The sequence below is a fragment of the Lissotriton helveticus genome, chromosome 4_1 (assembly GCF_964261635.1).
Source record: "Lissotriton helveticus chromosome 4_1, aLisHel1.1, whole genome shotgun sequence".
NCBI lineage: Eukaryota > Metazoa > Chordata > Amphibia > Caudata > Salamandridae > Lissotriton > Lissotriton helveticus.
Genome location: NC_136063.1, coordinates 1,527,334,617 through 1,527,354,619, shown reverse-complemented (window position 1 = coordinate 1,527,354,619; position 20,003 = coordinate 1,527,334,617). Strand labels below are relative to the sequence as shown.

The following is a 20,003-nucleotide window of genomic DNA, read 5'->3' as shown; positions in this document are numbered from 1 at the left end:
CCAACTTACCTCTGCTGTTGGTCTTCCTACTGTAACCTCCGGTGCCATGCCTGAAGCCTCTTCACAGTCAGGAAAATCCTTATTGAAAAGCATGGAGTACCTGACGTCCAATTTGCACCCTGCCACCCCTATGCTGTTGGTGGTGTTTGTTTGGTGCTGCCACCCCACTCACCCCCCTGTGCTTAACCTAACCCCCAAACCTTGGCCCCTGCAACCGATTTACTAACCTGTAAGCAGTGTGGCTCCAGGCTTCCTGTCTCCATTGGAGAGCATTGGATCAAACTGATTTTGACCTCTGCACCCAGCCGACCCTGCGCCACTGTTGGTACCTACATGACCCCTGGCCCTTGCCGAATTTTGACTCCGAAGACTGAAATTGTAAATTCGATTCTCACCTGATAAACCGCAATATTGTTTTCCCATAGGATAACATTGGAGAGTGTGAAAACCTTTCGAAAGTGTCGATTTTTGACAATGAAAAGTATTTTTAACTAAAAACTAACTTACCTTATTATGAAGACCTCGGTCTTAAAACAAAGTACAAACAAATCTAATTTTATAAAATTAGTCTGGATCTTCTGAAGTCGTGTGCCTTATTGATCACATAAGTGTAATAGAGGTCTTACACTCCTCTGTGTTAGGCCTCAGGCTGCTCGTCCACACTACCACTAATAGAGCACTTTGGGTTTTGCATTGAGCCATGTACACTTTTGGGGAAACCCTGGACTCCTTGCCTGTGATTACCACCTAGAGGCAATACCATAATCAGAGCCAATTCCCCTCCCCCCTCAAAATATCCCCCATATTATCAGCCATCAAATACGGTAAGCAGAGATGCAATGTCTGACTTGCACAGCTTTTATTACATTAGACTTTTATATGCCTACAGATAATGGCTACATGATTCAACACTCTGCTATACTGTGAACTCCACAAAGCATATTGGATGGCAGACCACATTGGCATAAGTGGGTTGTAACCTCCCTGAAAATTGCAGCAGAGTGCATTTTCAGCCAAAGCAGAAACTAAACTCTTCCCTCCCATGGCAAATGGATGTTGGAAATGATGCGTGGTGGACTGTAACAGTTCATGACAAATACTGACAGCTAACTAAATTTCAGAACTACAACCTCTCTTCCTTTTCCCTACATGCGGTATTTGTACCATTATGTAATGGTTAGATGGACAATTTTAGATTTCAATCCCTTCTTTCATCTTTGGGGGTCTCATTCAGGGGAATGATTCTTGCATCTTACCTGGATGCTTGGTCTATAAGTATCTCATTTTTATCTCTTAAAGCAGTTGCCCTGTTTAGATCCAAAATTACTGGTAGTATAGTCGTCCGGCCGTACCTACCACACTCTGAGTCATTCTACTTTCCCCCTATTGTTCTTTCTAGCATATACCTCAAGTTTTTCTTTATCTTATATCTACTCACAAACAACCTTCTTTGTATTCCCACCATTCCCCGTATAAAGAACAGTATAATGTTGGTTAAATATCACGCTATGTCATGGGCGAGACCTGGATTGCCAGGATGGCGGATGCTTGAATCTGAACTTCTGCCGGGCTCCCGCAAAACTCATTTCTCCTGGGTGCTAGCATACCCAATCCCTGGTCTTCGCTTGACCTGGCATCCCTTATGGAGCCCAGTTTTTGAAAGCCTCTCCACTGCCGTGATCCCTCCACAGTTGCCATGGGCCGTTGAGTTTATTGCAAGATGGCCTCAAGATAGCAGCCGCAACCAGATGTCTGCTCCCCGGCCGGGGCAACTGCCGCTGAGCTATGTAGGCACACAGAGTCTGGGTCCTGATGCTACCTCAGCCCCCAATGGCCACAGCCACAACTCCTTGAGGGTGGGCATTTGCAGGCCAGCACAGACAGACCCGCGAAATCCTTCGGATGGTGGTGGAATTGGCTGGAGCTGGAAGACTAGGTCCAACATTTGAAACTGCGGAGGCCACATTTGTGAGAAGAAACCTTGAGTAGTAGGCATTGCGGTTTGAATACCCCGACATCCGCAATGAGGGCCACTTGACCAAGCCGTAGCAGGTAGTATTTGGAGGTGCTGCAGGCCTCCACTCTCTTCTTGCCCAGCACCTGAGGTGGTCTTATCCTAAGGTACTCTCCAGCGGCCCCAATGGATCAATTGGTATCTACGTTCAGACTGCCTCCGGCTGCTTAGGGATTTGAGGTGACCACATGCCTCTGACCCTGAGAAAGGTACCTCATCTGGTGCCCCCACAGGTGGTCCAACAATGACTATCGAATCATAAAGCAGGCGCAAACCAAGAAGGACAGATTCATGGCCATCGCCAACTCGCCAGTACCAGAGAGGTACTTCAAGCCATCCAGGATTCTAAGTCGCCACTTAAGTCCTAAATAGAAGAGGCGTGGGTGAACACGTGTCTTCTACAACAGGACCTTTGCAATGTTGTGGACAGAATATCAGATGCAGAGGGGTGGATCTCTGAGTTAGAGGACACGGTAGAAGACTGAAAGCTTAAGTCTCACATTATCAGGATGCTTAGAATAGAGCTTGTGTAAGTGATCTGATTTATTGGCTTCCCTGAAGGGATGGAGGATTCACCACCAGAAACCTTCCTAGAGAAGAAGATCCAATCATGGACGGACATGGAGCAATCATCACTGTGCTTGAATGGGCGCACAGATCACCAATGATACAGACACCCCCCCAAACATGGTGCCTCACAACGCTCCATGATCGCCAAACTAATGAACTATTGAGACCGATGCAATCCTGTGAGGGGTATGGAATCTGGGGCTATTCACATTCCAATCCAGCTGCATCATGATTTTTCCAGACCATAAGTCTGATAAAACAGTAAAAGTCCTGCGACCTTGTCAAGCAAAAACTCTGTCATGAAACTCTAATACATGCTTCTATACCCAGCGAAGGTGCTGGTGACTAATAAGTCCAGAGTCTGCTTAAATGTAACCAAGCCTTGCAAAGGCCTGCTTTTCCTAGTGGTGGATTGCAAAACTGGGTGGGGGAGAGCAGTGCCAGACCCCAAGGCCACAAGAAGTCCTGTAAAAAGAGTGGGGAGTCACATGAGACACAGGCCTCGTACGGCTCCGAAGGGGGACGAGAGGGATCAAGAAGTAAGAGACACAGAGATGATAGAAGGCTCTCCCTCCGCAAGGGCACTAATTAAAGGGGGTAGCCTATGACTGACATAGCATGCAAGCATTGTTTTTTCCTACATGTATTACTTTGCAGGGGTCAGGCGGGGGAAGGGGATGTAATTGCCGCCTAGTTTTTTATGGTTCAGTTTTCTAGGGTGGCAGATACTTGTTCGGAGGCGGCAATACAGGCAGGGTGGAGGTTGGGATGTAGAGATTTGCTTTTCTTGTTTGTTTCCTAACTGTTCTTTTTACAAACAAAAAAAATATGACATCATGGTGCCCTTGGACTCGACTAGGCGCCCTGGGGTGATTTAGAGAGAGGGGAGAAGAGTAGCAGACTGGGTGAATAGCCTGGGACTGTGAGATGCATGGATGGTCTGGAATCCACAGTCCCAAGGATGCACTGGAATATCAGAGGCTCCACTTGTTGTTACTTTCCACCCACAATCTCCTCTACACAACTACCTCCCATTTCCTTCCAAGGGGCATATAAGATCATGCCCCAGCCACGGTTGGCGTCCACGGAGCAGACGAGAAACCAGTCTGGCATCTCAAAGCCTGGTTCTTGGCAGACGACCAATTCTCCCTTTTTTAGCTGCAAGAATCGTAAGCTTTGTTAAAACTGAATCAAGGGACATTGGGAGTCTCCTTCTGTGCTTTGGGCAGCCGGAAAGGCCACTATGCGGGGGATGGTCTGCTCATACTTGAGAGTTAAGAAATGGGAGAAATGTCAAATTAATACTCTTGAGAACGAGATTTAAGCAGTAGAATGGGAAAAGTCGCGGGCACCAGGAGGAACAAGTGAGGCATTGCCTGGAGGTGGACAGAGTGTCCTTGCAACAGCTCTATCTGGATGGAGATCAGTGTTGGGTAGCCTTCTTCTGATCGGTGTATGAATGGGGGTCAAGTCGAGCAAACTCCTATACTGGTTGGTTGACAAGGACAATGAGACAAGAGTAGTTCCCCATCTTAAGGACAGAACAGGGAGATGGATATCAACAGCCCTAGATATTGCGACTATGTTCAATTAGTACTATCAATCTTAAATGTTGAAAGATGGCGTCCCAGGTACCAGTGCAATTTTCTCTTTGATGAGGATCTTCAAATGTCTTGCTTGACCCGCTCTTATCAGGAGGACTGTGACCAACTTCTCAAGTTAGAGAAAATAAGCGAGGCCCTTGAAGACATAAATCCCGGTAGGACACCATGACCAGGTGGATACCCCATCGAATACGATCGTAAACTCCTGGCTCTTTTGGTGATGTATCTGGAGTTGACAGATAATGGCCATTTCTCGCAAGAGCAGGAAGGTTTTCCTTTCTTTTTTTAAAATATTTATAGACCGATAACCTTTAAAGGATATCATGTGTAATTGATTTACCTGGTAAACGAAATAATAAATAAAAAACATAACAAAAATCACAAGTATTTTGTTCATGCATGGCCTACGTTGTGTAATTACATGAAAATCAATTGGTTGTCAAGGGTTTTTTATTGCATTGCTGAATTGTTCCCTGCCCTTTCTGTACACGGACTACTTACTTGCAGTACTGAATCAATTTAGGACCCAGCAAGATTAAAGCATTTGAGGATGTAATAGCATTAGCTCTCTCCTCAGCCTTTGACACAGTCAATTATGACCTATTCTTAGACTGCTACACACAGCAGGATTTAGAAGACAGGAAATAAATATATTTCTCTTCTTTTTTTAAAAATAGGTCATGTATGTAGTGAAATCTACGTTTCGGTCCCCCAAGATTAGACTGTCTTGATGTGTTCACAAAGGTTCAGGTTCCAATCAAGGTTAAGCTTTATGTTCAACTTCTTAGCAGCCTAAGAAAATCCTTTGGATTTTAACACTTTTCAATATGCCGAAGAAAAACAGCTTTTATGGAAATCTGATCAAGTATCTACAACATCCAGCATCAATTACCTTGTAGGAATCCAGGACTGATGATTTGTGCTTATTTAAACCCAAACACAGACAAGATAGATGTGTTGATCGTGGGTGGGAATGTTAACTGCTGGACACCAGACCTCAGGCCAGAACAAAAGGGAGACACTCCTTCCCCAGGTATTACCCTTTTATATTTATATGTATGCTTTTTACACAGAACAGAAGCAAAAACATTATGAAGTACATATACACCATACAGTTACGATTCATGTGTGCATCAATTGCCTTCCCAGTGCCCTTCTAGTTCCTCCATAAAATCTCTGGTCATTGATGACCAGTCCTCCAAGTCTTCGGGCAAATACTTGTCAGTGTGGACCATTTTCATACTCATTTCCTCTGCAAAGGCCCATTTCATCAAGTCCCTCTGCCAGGGTTTTATATCATGTCCTGTCACCCTCAACCACCTGATTGCTATTCACCGTTTTTGCCAGCACCAGCCCCAACAATGCGAACCAGTGCTGTTTTCCCTTCCCCTTGGGCGTTGACACAGTGTCAAGCAAGCAGTATCGAGGGGCCCTAGGTATTACTTAAAGGAATCTAGAAGTCATTCTCGACCAATAACAAACTTTTCTGCACCAAATACAGAAGATCTGTGCTAAAAATATGGCTTTTTAAAGTGCTTAGGAAAAGCCATTACTTTCCCCCTTTGGAGAAGTTTAGTCAAGTGGTGGCCGTATTGCTTCTTTTCCAAATTGATCACTGTAATCCCATATAACTGGACCTGCCTAAGAATGCCCTGGAAAATTTGCAGCACAACATGGTGGTGAATTATGACATGACTAAGAAAAAAAGGACTATGTATCAACTACCAGAGGCAGACTACGCAGGCTGTGCATTAGTAACAGAATCACTCTGAAGATAGTTTGTCTTGTTGATGAGACATTCTACAACACCCTTGCAGCAAGAGCTCTCAAGATGGAGCAAGAACCTTCTGGTTTCAAGGACCCAAAATGTGGAATTAATTACTATTAAACACTCCTAATATCAACAGTTTTACAGCCTTTAATCAGGCTGTTTTCTCCTTCCTCCTTGTCCAAAATTAGGCTTCAGCTGCAGGTAATAGATTTGTGCATCCATTATAGATGGTCTTTGTTAAAGCAACGTCACCCTATGATCTGACATAAGATTTATAATGTGCACAATAGTTGGATAATTTGTCAGATTGCAGATTTCACACTTACGTCTCTATGATCACTGCTAACTGCATCATGGAGTGGAGTATCATCATCCAGTCCTTGTGTGTTTACATCTGCTCCTGCAGCTATCAAAACTTTAGCTATTTCATAGTACCCCAGGTTACAAGCTTCATGCAGTGGTGTCCAACCTGAAGAGGAACAATTTGCAAGTTTAAGCAAGAATACGTTTGTGACATATCATTTGTTTTGCAACATTAGGACGAACATATCAAAGAAAACAGGCCACCACAAAACTATTAGCAATAAAGCACTTCATTCAGTGGGCAAAAAAAGCAGTGTACCTAAACTAAAACAGTTACTAAGCAACATTCAAATCACTGTGAGGGGTCCATTTACCTCTGCAGCTGCATTCCATCCTCGCATGCACAGAACTACTCACAGTAACAAAAACATACACTGAAGACTCTTGCTGGTTAGAGACACAATCCTTCATTGCAGAACAGATATGGCCACTGCTTCAGCTGGGAAAGAATAATCATTCTCATTTACCCAAGGTTTACCTAGGACAGAAAATAAACCCAGGCACTGTGAATTAGACAGCTAAAAAAAAGAAAAGTGGCTAATGTTTCCGAATTGGGGCAGTTTTGAACTTGTAATAACTTGTAGAAGTGTTTTCAAGATATGGACGACTGCATTGATTTGAGCTTGCTGCAGGCAATGTTAATTTTCATATCAGGTCCACAAACAGCCTGTTAGACAAGCCCATCAGGACCTGCCTAATTGACACATAGGCCAGTCTGACTCAGTCTTATTTTCCAGAAGCAGCACGGATTGAAAGAGCTACTTTAACAGGCATCTGCTCTTCAATATCTGTAGCTTCGGAGTCTTCACTGTTCCTCTCAGCATTCATGACTAACAGAGATCTGGTCCTCAAGTTGTCTGAGAGAAGATTAGGGGCTAACTGCGCAGCAACAAAGAATGCACTTGCCGGTGGGGGTGTAGAAGCGGAGTCATTTGTTGAGGTACGCTGGGCCTGTGTCGTGGAGGGCTTTGTGTGCGTGGATGAGGAGCTTGAAGGTTATCCTGTTAACGGGGAGCCAGTGTAGGTCTCTCAGGTGGGGAGTGATGTGGCTGCAGCGGGGGATGTCGATGATCAGACGTGCAGAGGAGTTCTGGATGCCTTGCAGCCGTCTCAGGAACTTGGCTGATGCTCCTGCATAGAGGGCGTTGCCGTAGTCCAGCCTGCTAGTGACGAGGGCCTGGGTGACTGTTTTTCTTGTTTCAGTGGGGATCCACTTGAAGATCCTATGTAGCATTCGGAGGGTTTTGAAGCAGGAGGAGGAGACGGCGTTGACCTGCTTAGACATGGTGAGGGTGGAGTTGAGGATGACCCCTAGAATGCGTGCGTGGTCTGTGGGTGTCCGAGCAGTTCCTAGTGTGGTCGGCCACCAGGAGTCGTCCCAGGCCGAAGGGTGGACCCAAGGATGAGGACCTCCGTCTTGTCCGAGTTCAGCTTCAGTCGGTTGTTCCTCATCCAGTCGGCGACGGCCTTCGGAGGTTGGTTTTGGCTGTGTGAGGGTTTTTGGTGAGGGAGATGATCAGCTGGGTGTCGTCGGCGTAGGAGATGATGTTGAGGTTGTGTTGACGGGCGACGTGGGCGAGGGGTGCCATGTAGATATTGAACAGCGTCGGGCTGAGGGACGAGCCCTAGGGTACGCCGCAGATGAGGTCGGTGGCATTGGAGTGGAAGGGGGAGAGGCAGACACTCTGAGTTCTGCCGGAGAGGAAGGACGTGGTCCAGTGCAGGGCCTTCCATTGGATTCCGGCGTTGTGTAGGCGTGTGCGTAGAGTGCGGTGGCAGACCGTGTCGAAGGCGGCTGACCGGTCCAGGAGGATGAGTGCTGCTGTTTCTCCGTTGTCTAGCAGGGTCTTGATATCATCTGTGGCGGCGATGAGGGCGGTTTCGGTGCTGTGGTTGCTGTGGAAACCGGACTGGGATGGGTCCAGGATGATGTTGTCTTCGAGGTAGCGGGTCAGCTGTTTGTTGACGATTTTCTCGGTGACCCTAGCCGAAAATGGGAGCAGGGAGATGGGCCGGAAGTTCTTGAGGTCCTTGGGGTCCGCCTTTGGTTGCTTGAGTAAGGCGTTGAGCTCGGCGTGTTTCCAGCTTTCTGGGAAGGTTGCTGTCTCGAAGGAGATGTTGCTGGCTTGCTGAGATGGGGTGCAATGGATGCGCTGGCTTTGTTGAAGATATGGTGGGGGCATGGTTCTAACGATGAGTCGGAGTGGATGGTCTTCATGGTCTCGCTGGTGTCCTAGTCATTGACGCTTGTCCAGAAGAGTAGGTGGTTGGTGCGTGTGGTGGTGATGGGGGCGGTGGTCGTCGGGGCGGTCGTGGCGTTGAAGCTGTCGTGGATGTCGGTGATCTTGCGGTGGAAGCAGGTAGCCAGTGAGTCGCATAGGTCTTGCGAAGGCGGGATGTCGTTGGCATTGGAGCTGGGGTTGGAGAGTTTCTTCACGATGTTGAAGAGCTCCTTGCTATTGTGTGCGTTGTCTAGGCAGTCCTTGAATGGGGCCCTCTTGGTGGGTCTGATGAGTTGGTGATGTCTGCGGGTGGCGTTCTGTGGGCTGTGTAGCTGTCCGGTGATGGTTCGCGGAGCCAGTTCTTCTCCAGTTTTCGTCATGTTCTTTTGGAGGCCTGGAGGTCTTCGGCGATCCAGGTGGCTTTCTTGCTGGTGTGGCTGTTGGAGGGGTGTTGGCGCAGTTGTCCATCCATTGTCTGAGGTTGCAGGCCGCAGGGTCGGTGGAGTCGGCGGGTGGGTTCGGGGCGAGGGTGGTGGTGAGCTGGTCATTGGTAACTTTGCTCCAGCATCGTCGAGGCAGCAGTTGGGTGCGGTGGTGCGCTTCCTGAAGTTGAAGTGGATGCAGTGGTGGTCGGTCCAGTTGGGTTCGGTGCTGCGGTTGAAGGAGACGTGGGGGCTTACAGTGAAGATGGGGTCGAGTGTGTGGCCGGTGGTGTGGGTGGGTGTTGTCACGAGCTGTCTGAGTCCAAGGTTGTCGAGCAGGGTGGTGGAGTTGGTCTTGTTGTTGTTCTCAAGATGAAAGTTCAGGTCCCCTGAGGTGAGGGCGTGCATGCTGACGAAGTCGGCGATGGAGTCGCTGAACTGTGGTCTGAGCCCGGGGGGTAGGTAGATGAGTTCCTCTGAGGGTGGTGTTGGGATCGGTGTGGATCTGGAAGTGCATGTGTTCGGCGGTGCGGAGGGTGTCGTCGGTGTAGGTCGATACTCTGAGGGTGTTCCGGTGGACGATGGCGATTACTCTTCCTGTTCCATTAGTGCGGTCCCTGCGCGTGATCTTGTATCCTTCCGGGATGGCAATGGCTATGTCGGGTGTGGAGGCAGGGTTCAGCCAGGTCTCTGTTAGGAAGGTGACGTCTGGGGAGGTTGAGTCGAGGGGGATATCCCAGAGCTCGACGGCGTGTTTGCGGGCAGAGCGGGTGTTGAGGAGGATGCATCAGAGGTAGTGGAGTTCCTTGGTGGGCGGTTTGGCTGGCCGGATGCTGGTGAAGTTGCAGCTTCGGCAAGTGAAGGGTCCTTGGGAGCGCTTCGGGGTTGCCCGGTAGCAGGTGTGTTCTCGACCGGGGTTGAGTGCCTGAGGGTGCTGGCGTCATAGTGCAGACGTGCGTTGTGCCGTATCTGGGGTCCAAGGGTTCTGGCGCTGGGCGCGGCCCAGGCGTGGACGGGTTTCCTCAGCGGCGCGGGCGCCATAAGTAGGGGAGGTGGGCGCAGCTGGGTGAGGGGACGGGCGAATGGGAGCGGGGGCGGGGCGGCAGCGGCGGGACTCAGGACTGGCGATGGGGCAACAAGCAAAGGCAAGGCAGCGAGCAGGCAACAAAATAAGGCAACAGACAACAGTACAATTAACAGTAAAATTAAAGTCACAAAAACGGGCGAATGGGAGCGGGGGCGGGGCCGCAGCGGCGGGAATTGGGACCGGGGAGGGGGCAACAAGCAAAGGCAAGGACACGGCAAGGCAGCAAGCAGGCAACAAAACAAGGCAACAGGCACAACAGTAAAATTAAAGGCACAAAAACAATACAGGCAGAAGAAACAAACCTCAGGGCCTCCCACTGGCCACCAGGGATGAAGCACAGGTGGTAGCCTGCGGGTGGAGGAGGGCCTCAAACTCAGCAGCAGCTGGGTTGTGCACACGCCACAGTCAGGTGGAGCTATGCGGTGTGGGGAGCGACCTCCCTACAACAGGGTCAAGGGCAGACTCCAAAACTTAATTATTACTGATCTGGTACACACTAGTTTTCAACGGTTTAAGGGTGCTGAAGCTCTGTTAGAGATGCATCTTCAGGAAACTTACTTGGGTTTAAGTGGATATTTACACTTTATAGAGTGATCTTTAAAAACACATGAAAGATGGTAATTGAAGAAGGCAAACTGTGCTTGGGGCATGAGATTTCCAACAAACACAGCATCCAGGGACAAGCTTTTCCTGAGTTGATATTCAGAATTTTAACTCTGGATGCAGGATATAAAATACGTTTTCCTTAAATCAGGCACTTTATGAGAGATTTAATATTCACAAACTAAGGGGCCCATTAGGATGGCGGGCGGATCGCCCCCGCCAGGCTGGCGGCAGCCACAGCCGGCCTGGCGGGGGCGATCCGCCCCCAATCATACCCGTAATGACCCCCCGCCATATTAAGTTTAAAAATATTTATCAAGCGCAACGTACACCTGGGCGGTTTCTTGGCGCTAAAATAGCAGGCAGCCAACTAGGCAAGATCAGTCGCTAAGACATAGACTGAAAAGGCGAGCAGAGCTTACGAAAGGAGAGCCTGAGTGAATAAAAAAGTCTTCAAAGCTTTGCGGAAGCTGGAATACTGGGTGAGGGACCTAAGATGGAAGGGGAGAGAATTCCAGAACATGGGGGCAAGAGTGGAAAATTTCGAGCCACCCTGTTTTTTTTTCCGGTAGCGAGGAACTGCTAGAAGAAGTTGTGCCGAGGAGCGGAGGTCTCTGCCAGGGACATAAGCTTTGATGGCTGAAGATATGAAGAGAGGGGCCAGGCCCGTCCTGGCCTGAAACGCCATGCAGCCTAATTTGAACAAGGCGCGTTCCCGCACGGGGAGCCAGTGGAGGGTCTTCAAGAGGGGAGAGGTATGATGAAATTTGGGGAGACCGAAGGCAAGGCGGGCCGCCTGGTTCTGCACCAGTTGCAGTTTACGCAGGCTGTACTGAGGGATGCCATTGAACAGGATGTTCCCGTAGTCCAGGCGGGACAGGACCAGTGCGGACATAATTAGTTTAAGTGCAGAGAAAGAAAAGAAGCGAGAGATAGAGCGGATAGTGCGAAGAGTAAGAAAGCAGGAAGAAACCACCGAACCAATCTGGGAGTGCATAGTGAGTTTATCATTTAGCTTAATGCCAAGAGTCTTAACAGAGGGGACAGGGGTAGGAGGAGAGCCAAAGGAGGGGGGCCAAAATAGAGAATTCCAGGGACTGGAGCAACCACCCGTCACCACAAGTTCCGTCTTATCGGGATTGAGTTTCAGGTGGTTGAAGTTCATCCAGTCCCTGATGAAAGATAGAATAGATTGGAAGTTAGAGATGGAGTCAGGGGTAGAGGACAGGGTAAAGATGAGCTGGAGGTCATCGGCATAGTTATATACCGTGACCTCCAGCTGCTGTAGGGCAAAGATAAGAGGCGCGATATAAAGATTGAACAGTAAAGGAGAGAGAGAAGAACCCTGGGGAACACCGCACTGGACCTGGCAGGGGGTAGCTGAAAACTCCCCAAGATGAACCGCCTGGGTCCGGTCCCTCAGAAAGGACGAAAGCCAGATAAGGGCTGAGCCTCCTATGCCCGCCGCCTTGACACGGGAAAGCAAGATGGAATGATCCACCGTGTCAAAAGCGGCGGACAAATCAAGGAGGACCAGCGCCTGGGATCTGCCTACGTCCATACCCTCTCTAAGGGTGTCTAGTACTGACACCACCACTGACTCTGTCGAGTGCTTGGGCCGAAACCCAGCCTGACACGGAGCCAGCCTCCCATTCTCCTCGACAAAGGAGCTGAGCGCAGATGTAACATGTCGCTCAAGCACCTTCGCCAGAAAGGGTAGAAGGGAGATGGGGCGATAATTGGCCATCACGGAGGGGTCGGCTCCTGGCTTTTTTAAGATGGGGACGATGGAAGCGGATTTTAGCGATGGAGTGACAACCCCTCGAGCCAGTGAGTCGTTAAGGAAGCCAAGAGGAGGCAAAGTACAGACAGAGTAAACCTGCCGTAAGATGTGTGCCGGGCATATGTCAAAAGGGGAACCAGATTTAATTTTGGGAAGGAGAGACAGGAAAAGTTCTTCAGAGAGAGGAGGAAAGGAATTAAAAAAGGCTGGGGCGGGGGGATATATTAGTATGGCAGGGGGACCGCTTTTCCGCCCCGCCCGGTTATATTGCGGCTGGGGCGGAAAAGGTTTAATATGGTGGCGGTGTCTATCAGACACCGCCAACCACATTAGCATGGGCATTTTCCAATGCCTTTCCGTGGCAGCAATGCGGAGACACCCTGTGGGGGCCCTTTGCGGGCCCCCAGGGACCTCGGGGAGGGGGGGGGTCGGTGGTGCACATGGGGGGTACCTATGGTACCCCCCACTACTGCAAAATACGTGGCAGGCACCGTGCGGTGCCTGTCACGTTGTGCTTTGTAATGCACAACATGTATCTTTAGCATTGTGGCAGGCGGTGCTGGAAGCACCGCCCGCCAGAATGCTAAAGATACAGGATGCGCCCGCCCTAATACCCCCCACGGGACCCCTGCCCTTAAGGCGGGCGGTCGCTACATACGACAGGATGACGGGCAGACAAAGTACGCCCGTCATCCTAATGGGCCCCTAAATTTTTTAGGTAAATTAATGTACTTTAAATTGAAGATTACTATCTATTCTAATATACGAATTACATTTAGAATTACTGGGTTGACCCACTGTAAAATAAATGTAGCAAATGAACCCCATACATTGCCCATTTTTCAGGCACAAGTGCCAGATGCCCCCTCATTAAGGATTACCAGATGTGTAGCTCTATAATTAGCGATATTAGATGCAGCCATTTCCCCATCAGATGTGGTTTTGAAGCATTTTGAAGGACAATTCTAGATAGACCTTGATTCTAGAGAAAGACCCTCAAAATAGAGTCAATCTGTGTTATAAAAATGGGAGGAAATGAAAATGGGAAATTCTGAGGCCAAAGTGGTAAGGCCAACATTTTAAAGATTACAGAGCATACCAATAGAGATAAGGGGAGGGCTGTCTTGAATTTTATATTGGCAAGCAGTCGGTCTACCTGTGGGTGACCCCGGTGCTAGCAGATTACCAGTCTGAGCTAAAGGGGATAATGGGTCTCTCGGGGGTATCTAACCTACCATGGTTTTCATACATATAAAATGCATCACTTAAGATTGGTATCCCAGACTTGTGGAGCAATCCCAAGATGGCGTGTTTGACAATCTCACATCTAGGATTGGTAAGAGCCTACGATCTGCTAAGCTTGCTGACATCCAGGGGAATCCCAACCTTGGTCACTTAACGGTTGATTTTCTGAATTTTAAATCTGACTATTTTATAGAGTCATTTTTAGATGTCATTCAACCCAGCGTGGAAAGGAAGCTGTATATCCAGTTTAGAACAGGAACTTTGCCATTGCATGCTTTCACTAACAAATGGCAGAAAGTGCCTCCTCTAGGATGCCCCGCTTGTACCTGTTCAGATGAGATGGTTATCCGGGTTTTCTTTTTTTGCTTAGGCTATACAAAGGCTAGACAGCGCTGGCTCGTACCGCTTTGTAGAAATCTAGTGTGTAATTAATGTTTAGAGGCATTCTGAATTTTACGAACTGACACACGCAATCACCTATTGTGTTTGCAGTGTCCCGTTCTTTAATTCAATGTGGCAGAATCGAGGGGATTCTTAAAACTATCACTGTAGGTAGTAATCTCCTCCACTATTGAGTATTGATTCGCATTTTACCATTATCATTTTTTAAAGTTTCTTTTAATGTTTTTAGCTGTTCTTATTATTTTAAACTAATAACAATGTATTATTGTATAACTCCTTTTCCACTGGTGGTATAGACAGTTAATTGATCTAATTAAAAAAAAAATCTTTTTTACTATTTGTATTATTTACTTTTTATGGTCTGTAATGACCGAAATAACGTTTTTGAATTGGAATTGGTTCTCCTGTCCCTCTTGACATCTGTGACCACCCGGAGTACACAAGCCAACTAAGCTCTTGTGAGGAATCACCAATCAGGAATATGAACAACTTAGTCGTATTTATAGCGAATCCAGAGAACCTTTAAAAAACGTGGAGGTTCTGCAAGACTCTCGGACTAGAACACTCCGAATCTCTTAAGGATACTAAAACATCATCAGCATATAGTGCTTCTCTTTCTTCTATATTCAGTGCTCAGTCAAACTTTTACTTGGCCATCCACCCCAACCAAGTCCGCTAGGGGATCACTCACTATAGTAAAGAGTAGTGGGGCAATATCTGGTGCAACTCTGCACCTTAAAAGTGTCTGAAAAGGGTCTCCCGATCCTGACCCATGCCAAAAGATCAGCTCATAATAGCTGGATGTAGCTGATAAATTTGAGCAAAGCTCCTTCTATGTCAAAGGCCTTTTTAAATTTGGCCAAGAAACGTGCCAAAGGACCCTTCAGGCTGTTTGCAAGATCAAGATCACTGCAGATGAGCCTTATATTATATATCTAGTGGCATGTTTGAGTATTAAGATCAATTGATCTTGATTGAATCAAAGACTGAATTACTTTTAATAAGCATGGCAAGGCCTTAGTTAACATCTTAACTTCCACATTAAGAAGGGATCTAAGACGGTACATAGAGCAACGATCGGATGAAAGCCAGGTTTATGAATAACTACTATTTCAGCCATCATAGGTCTGGTGGCAACCTCCATCCCTCTAACGATTTCAAGTTCAAGACTACACCTAGGAGTAGATCAACAAGTCTGAACACAGAAAGTTTTTAAAAACTCCACCAGGAACCTGTTTTGGACCTGGAGTCTAGCCAGATTGTTGTTTTGGGCCTGATAACTAATGATGTTCCCTTACATTGTGGCTTTAAATGCCTGTCAAAGTACCACTGAAGAGTCACCTGAGCCCTTATTTGTCTCAAAATATGCCTCAATTGTCTACGTGTGCCCTGCAGTCAAGAGTCTGTGAGCCATCAGGCACTCAAACGCCACACAGTGCTTGTTCGCCACAGTTACAAACACACTTTAATAATTTGGTAGCTGCAAATCAGAATGGCTGAGCCTCTGCACCCCCTGGTGGAGCCTGAATTGAATACTTGGTAGAAGCTAAAACGGGCCAGAAGGCGTCATCTATTGCCCACCGGATGAGATTCCTGCAAGAAGAATATGTCTGAATTCAGATGCCTGTCTGCCTTGAGAACTGCTCTCCTTTTGATCCTGTCTAATAGTCCATTAACATTCGAAGTGAAAATAAGCACCAGGCATTGTTCCATCTGGAAGTCGTGATCGTCACTGGTGGGGGCACAAATTAAAACCAGTTTGGGTACATAATGAAACCACCCTCACCATTAGCTGTCAAGAAGACAATATCAGAAATTCTTCCCTTCCGCCCTCAAACCATTAATCCCTCCCCATGCTTTGAGAACTTAAAACATTTTGAAAGTAATAAACTAGGGGCCAAAGAGGCAACAAAACAACCGCATTCCCCTGTACCATTACCCCCACACCAATTTTTGAACTAAGGTCAAACGTTCCCTTTACAATAAAGAAAACAGTCAGCTTTCTAAGGGAGCGATCTAAATACCCGTTGAACCCTTCCCACCAGTTATCCAAATCTCCTACCCCACACTCAAGTTCCACAACTTCATTGAATAATTTGGCCATCAAGAGTCAGAAATATATATTTTTCAAAGTAGGACAAGAGCCTCGTTAGTGCACGTCGAGACGCTGTTGTTTATGAGCCTTGAATAGGGAAAATTGCCTATGTGTGAAACAGCAAGGCCCAATCCAGCCCTGGCCTGAGCTGCGCCACATACAGGCAGCGCACATATTCCCCCCGACTCACCGAGTGAGATCAATATATGTTGCAGGAATGATTACAAGTATTTTTGGAGATCAGTCCCTAGGTGGAAGCTCCGGGGGTCTAGTGGTGCAATCGCATAGAATTACATTTTTCCACCCATTCCCAGACCACCTTTGGGGTTTTGAAAAGATTGCACATGACTAGAACATGATCTTCAATTCAGCTGGGAATAGGAGCATAGATTGTATGTTCATGGCCCTCAGTTTCCGCTTGGCCTCTTCAAATGTTTTTCATGGCTATTGGACAAGCCGGGTGTAGTCAAGAAAGACCATGATTGACTGAGTCATACAGCAGTTGATGTCGATTGCAAGCAAAATGCAGGACTTAATCTGTCATTGTAATTCAAAATGCAGGCAGTCACAGGGAAGAGCGTGGGGGCCAGGTGGAGGCTTTTGCAAAAGCACCCAGTGGGCCTTTGATCACAAAACATGAGGACAGTTTACCAGATGGGAATACTGATTGCAGCCATCTTTCCCGAAATTCTTTTGGGGACGCACCTTCAGAGTTTTCTGGGAACCCCAATATCTTAGATTGTTTCTACTCAGATGCTCCTTTGCATCTTCCGCCACGGCATCCATATTCCCCAAAACTTCAGAGTTTTTGGACACTGTTTTATGTAAGGTTTTAACTGTGCTCTCCGTTTCCAATATCTGCTCCTCCGCTTCCGTGATTAGGTCAATGGACTGCTACAGGTCCTCTCACTATAAGATTATGTCTGAACCCACAGCCTCTATTTTGGCCTCAAGTGCTTCCCCAGAGGCATGGATGGCCTTGTCAGAGGTGACCGAGGTCACCAACTCGTCCTGCATTGAGGTTCTACAGGTGCATTTTACAAATGCACCTGTCCGGCGCCCCCAGATTAAGCATATTTGTCCAGTGTGCCCTGCTTGTTCACCGGTGATTATCCTGTGATGTATTCCTATAGGTACTGTATCGATTCCCCTATTCCTGACCCTGGTTTGGTTAATAATTAACTAGCAGCCATCCAACGGTGCAAAAACCGTTATCTGATTAAGCCACACCATGGCACAGAAGCGCGTTATCTGATTAGGTCATAACGCATGCCATCTAATTAGACAAGCGATATTCCTCCAGCCCCTGATAAGGCATACGGAGTTCTCAAAACAAATCAAACCTACAGCGACCTGGGAAATTCCCATAGCCATTGTTTTGATTTCACCGAGAACTTCAGCAAAAGAATGTGCGAACGAGCCCGTTCATATGACATCCTTATTGACGTATATATGTCCATCCTTACGTCAATCTCGGCACCTTTCAGGTATAAATATTACCGACATTGCCTTAAGCAAACACATGCGGTGGTGACGAGATCGGAGCAGCGAGATGTGCTGAGGAGCCCAGCAGAGAGCGAAGCCCACAGACGCTGCCCCGCCTTCCTGACGCGCTGAGAACGAGACGCTGCCTTTCTCCTGCCGAGAAATCCAGCTCCGGCGCTTCCAAGCAGCCCTCGCAGGCAGCTGGAATATCAAGACCTGGGATAAGAGATACCAGCCCTCCATCATTCTAGATCTCAGGTACAGAACTGAATAACCCCTTGCAGAGAATTCTCGAGTCAGTCCCTTGGCAAAACAAACTTAACTTAAACTGCTACTTATCTACTCCCGCCCACGTATTAGGCTTAGGTCAGGTACATTGGGGTAGGCGTGGTTAGAAGCACCAGTTGAGTACGATTAGTCAAATGTATATATGTATATATCTATTTTATCCATTTTAAAGTATCATATGGCTCAGAAACCATATCAATGCTTTTGCAGTATTATTTTATAATTCTGTCTCTACTGTATGCACTTTACTTAACTACAAGTATTGCAATAATAGCGATTCATTTCTCTTGTATGAGAAAAGAGACTGATCAATAAATAACATCTTTTATTGAACCACGCCCATCTCTTATTTCTCTACAAACTGGTGAAACTAAGAATGCACGTACTGACTGAGTAAAATAAGTTGTCTATTGTTTTCACACGACTCTAGAGATACACTCTTGATTAGGGGAGAGCAAAGTTGTCATGTTCTATGGTTGTCAGAAACTAAATCCCTTCTTGTCTACCCAGGGAGGTTAAAATCCTCCTTGCCTATTCGAGAAAGTTTCTAGTGAACTCTGAGCTAGCTGGCAAACACAAAACCTTAAGTCTAATATCGTCGGTAGAAGACCTAGTTAACCTCTGCCCTAGGTCTATACTATTGAAGATATTATTCCAATGCGCAGAGCCTATTGGGATAATAGGAACTACACTACAATCCTTAGTCATTATAGTGATGCATTCTGCAGTGACCAACAAAAGAATCTATGGGCTTCCAGGAATGTGTCGCCCAGAGGCACCTGAGGGTCCTCAACTGAACCCTCCAACTTTCTAGACCTAAGTGTAGATCCACTCATACTAGGAAGGACATGCAGTCAGTTGCCAAGTGGAGAGCTGGAAGTTGCACGGGCAGCAGTATCCCAGGAGAGCAACAAGACAAGAAATTCACCAGACAAGAAATTCACCAGACTCCAGGGAGACACGAATGGTGACTAGCAGATCCACCTCTCCCCTCATGATGCCCGACTGCCTTCTTTGTCTAAACACCAGATCAGGGTGATTATTAATGCCTGGATCACCTAAAATTAAACCACTGTCTCTAAACCAGCTGGCTCCAGCTCTCCTCGTTACAGATGGATCCACAGCTGGGTGTTATCAATGTGTTGAGGCCCTCCTCGCCAACCAACAGCTGGACCTTAGGGCCTGGAGGGAGCCCCACCTTACTGGGCCAGTGGCGTTTCAATATTCTGCTTGCAAAAGAGAGTGGGAGGAAGGGAAATATATACCCAGGCCAGTCAATGATTTCCTGTTCCTTCCAGCACAAAGCACTGCCCACAAGTTTCCCCCCTTCCTACAGCTGCTTGGGGCAGGGAAAAATCCAACCCCCTGCCCACTCCAATTAGGCAGGCCCTGTCTTCAGCAGGCATCGAGGATTCACAGACCGGGGGGCAGCAGAGGATCCACCTCAATCAGGATGGACAACCTCGCTTTAGGAGCAGCAGTATTCCAGTAACATCCCTCACCACCACGCTAATCAAAGGTGGATCTTTCCTGTAAGCCACAGCACCTAACTGAGGCCCGGAGGCCATTGCAGGTAACAGGACCTAGTGTTCCCATCTGGGATGAGTCCCCTCTGCTACTTCTCCAGTTAAGTGTGCACACGAAGGGGCCAAGTGTCACGAAGGGGCCAAGTGTCAAGATGGGGCCAAGTGTCAAGATGGGGCCAAGTGTCAAGATGGGGCCAAGTGTCAAGATGGGGCCCAGTGTCAAGATGGGGCCCAGTGTCAAGATGGGGCCCAGTGTCACCAGTGCCCGTCTCCAACACATCATTCATCTGCAGGACAGGTTGGAAGGATTAGGCTGGATGATTAAGGCATGTGGCAGAGCACAACTAAACTATGTCTGACATCTTGGAAAAGTTTGAATGCATAAGGTATTAAAAAAAATATATGTTCCTTCTATGCTGATACTAAACGAGCGCTCATGTACTAAAAAAAAAAAAAAACATCTGAGGAGCCTCAAGTGTTTTCTGATCCTCTCTGGTTGGTCTGAAATTTGACTTGAGTGAAT

The 20,003-nt window shown here is 47.5% G+C and overlaps 1 protein-coding gene across 2 annotated transcripts in view; it reads right to left on the bottom strand.

Moving 5' to 3' along the window:
- Window positions 1-20,003, bottom strand: part of ANKRD12 (ankyrin repeat domain 12) — a 358,273-nt gene that overhangs the window by 59,428 nt on the left and 278,842 nt on the right. For both annotated transcript variants that reach the window (XM_078688133.1, XM_078688134.1), the window contains one exon: window positions 6,286-6,428. In XM_078688133.1, the coding sequence (XP_078544259.1) occupies window positions 6,286-6,428 (143 nt within the window). The remainder of the gene's footprint in view (window positions 1-6,285; window positions 6,429-20,003) is intronic.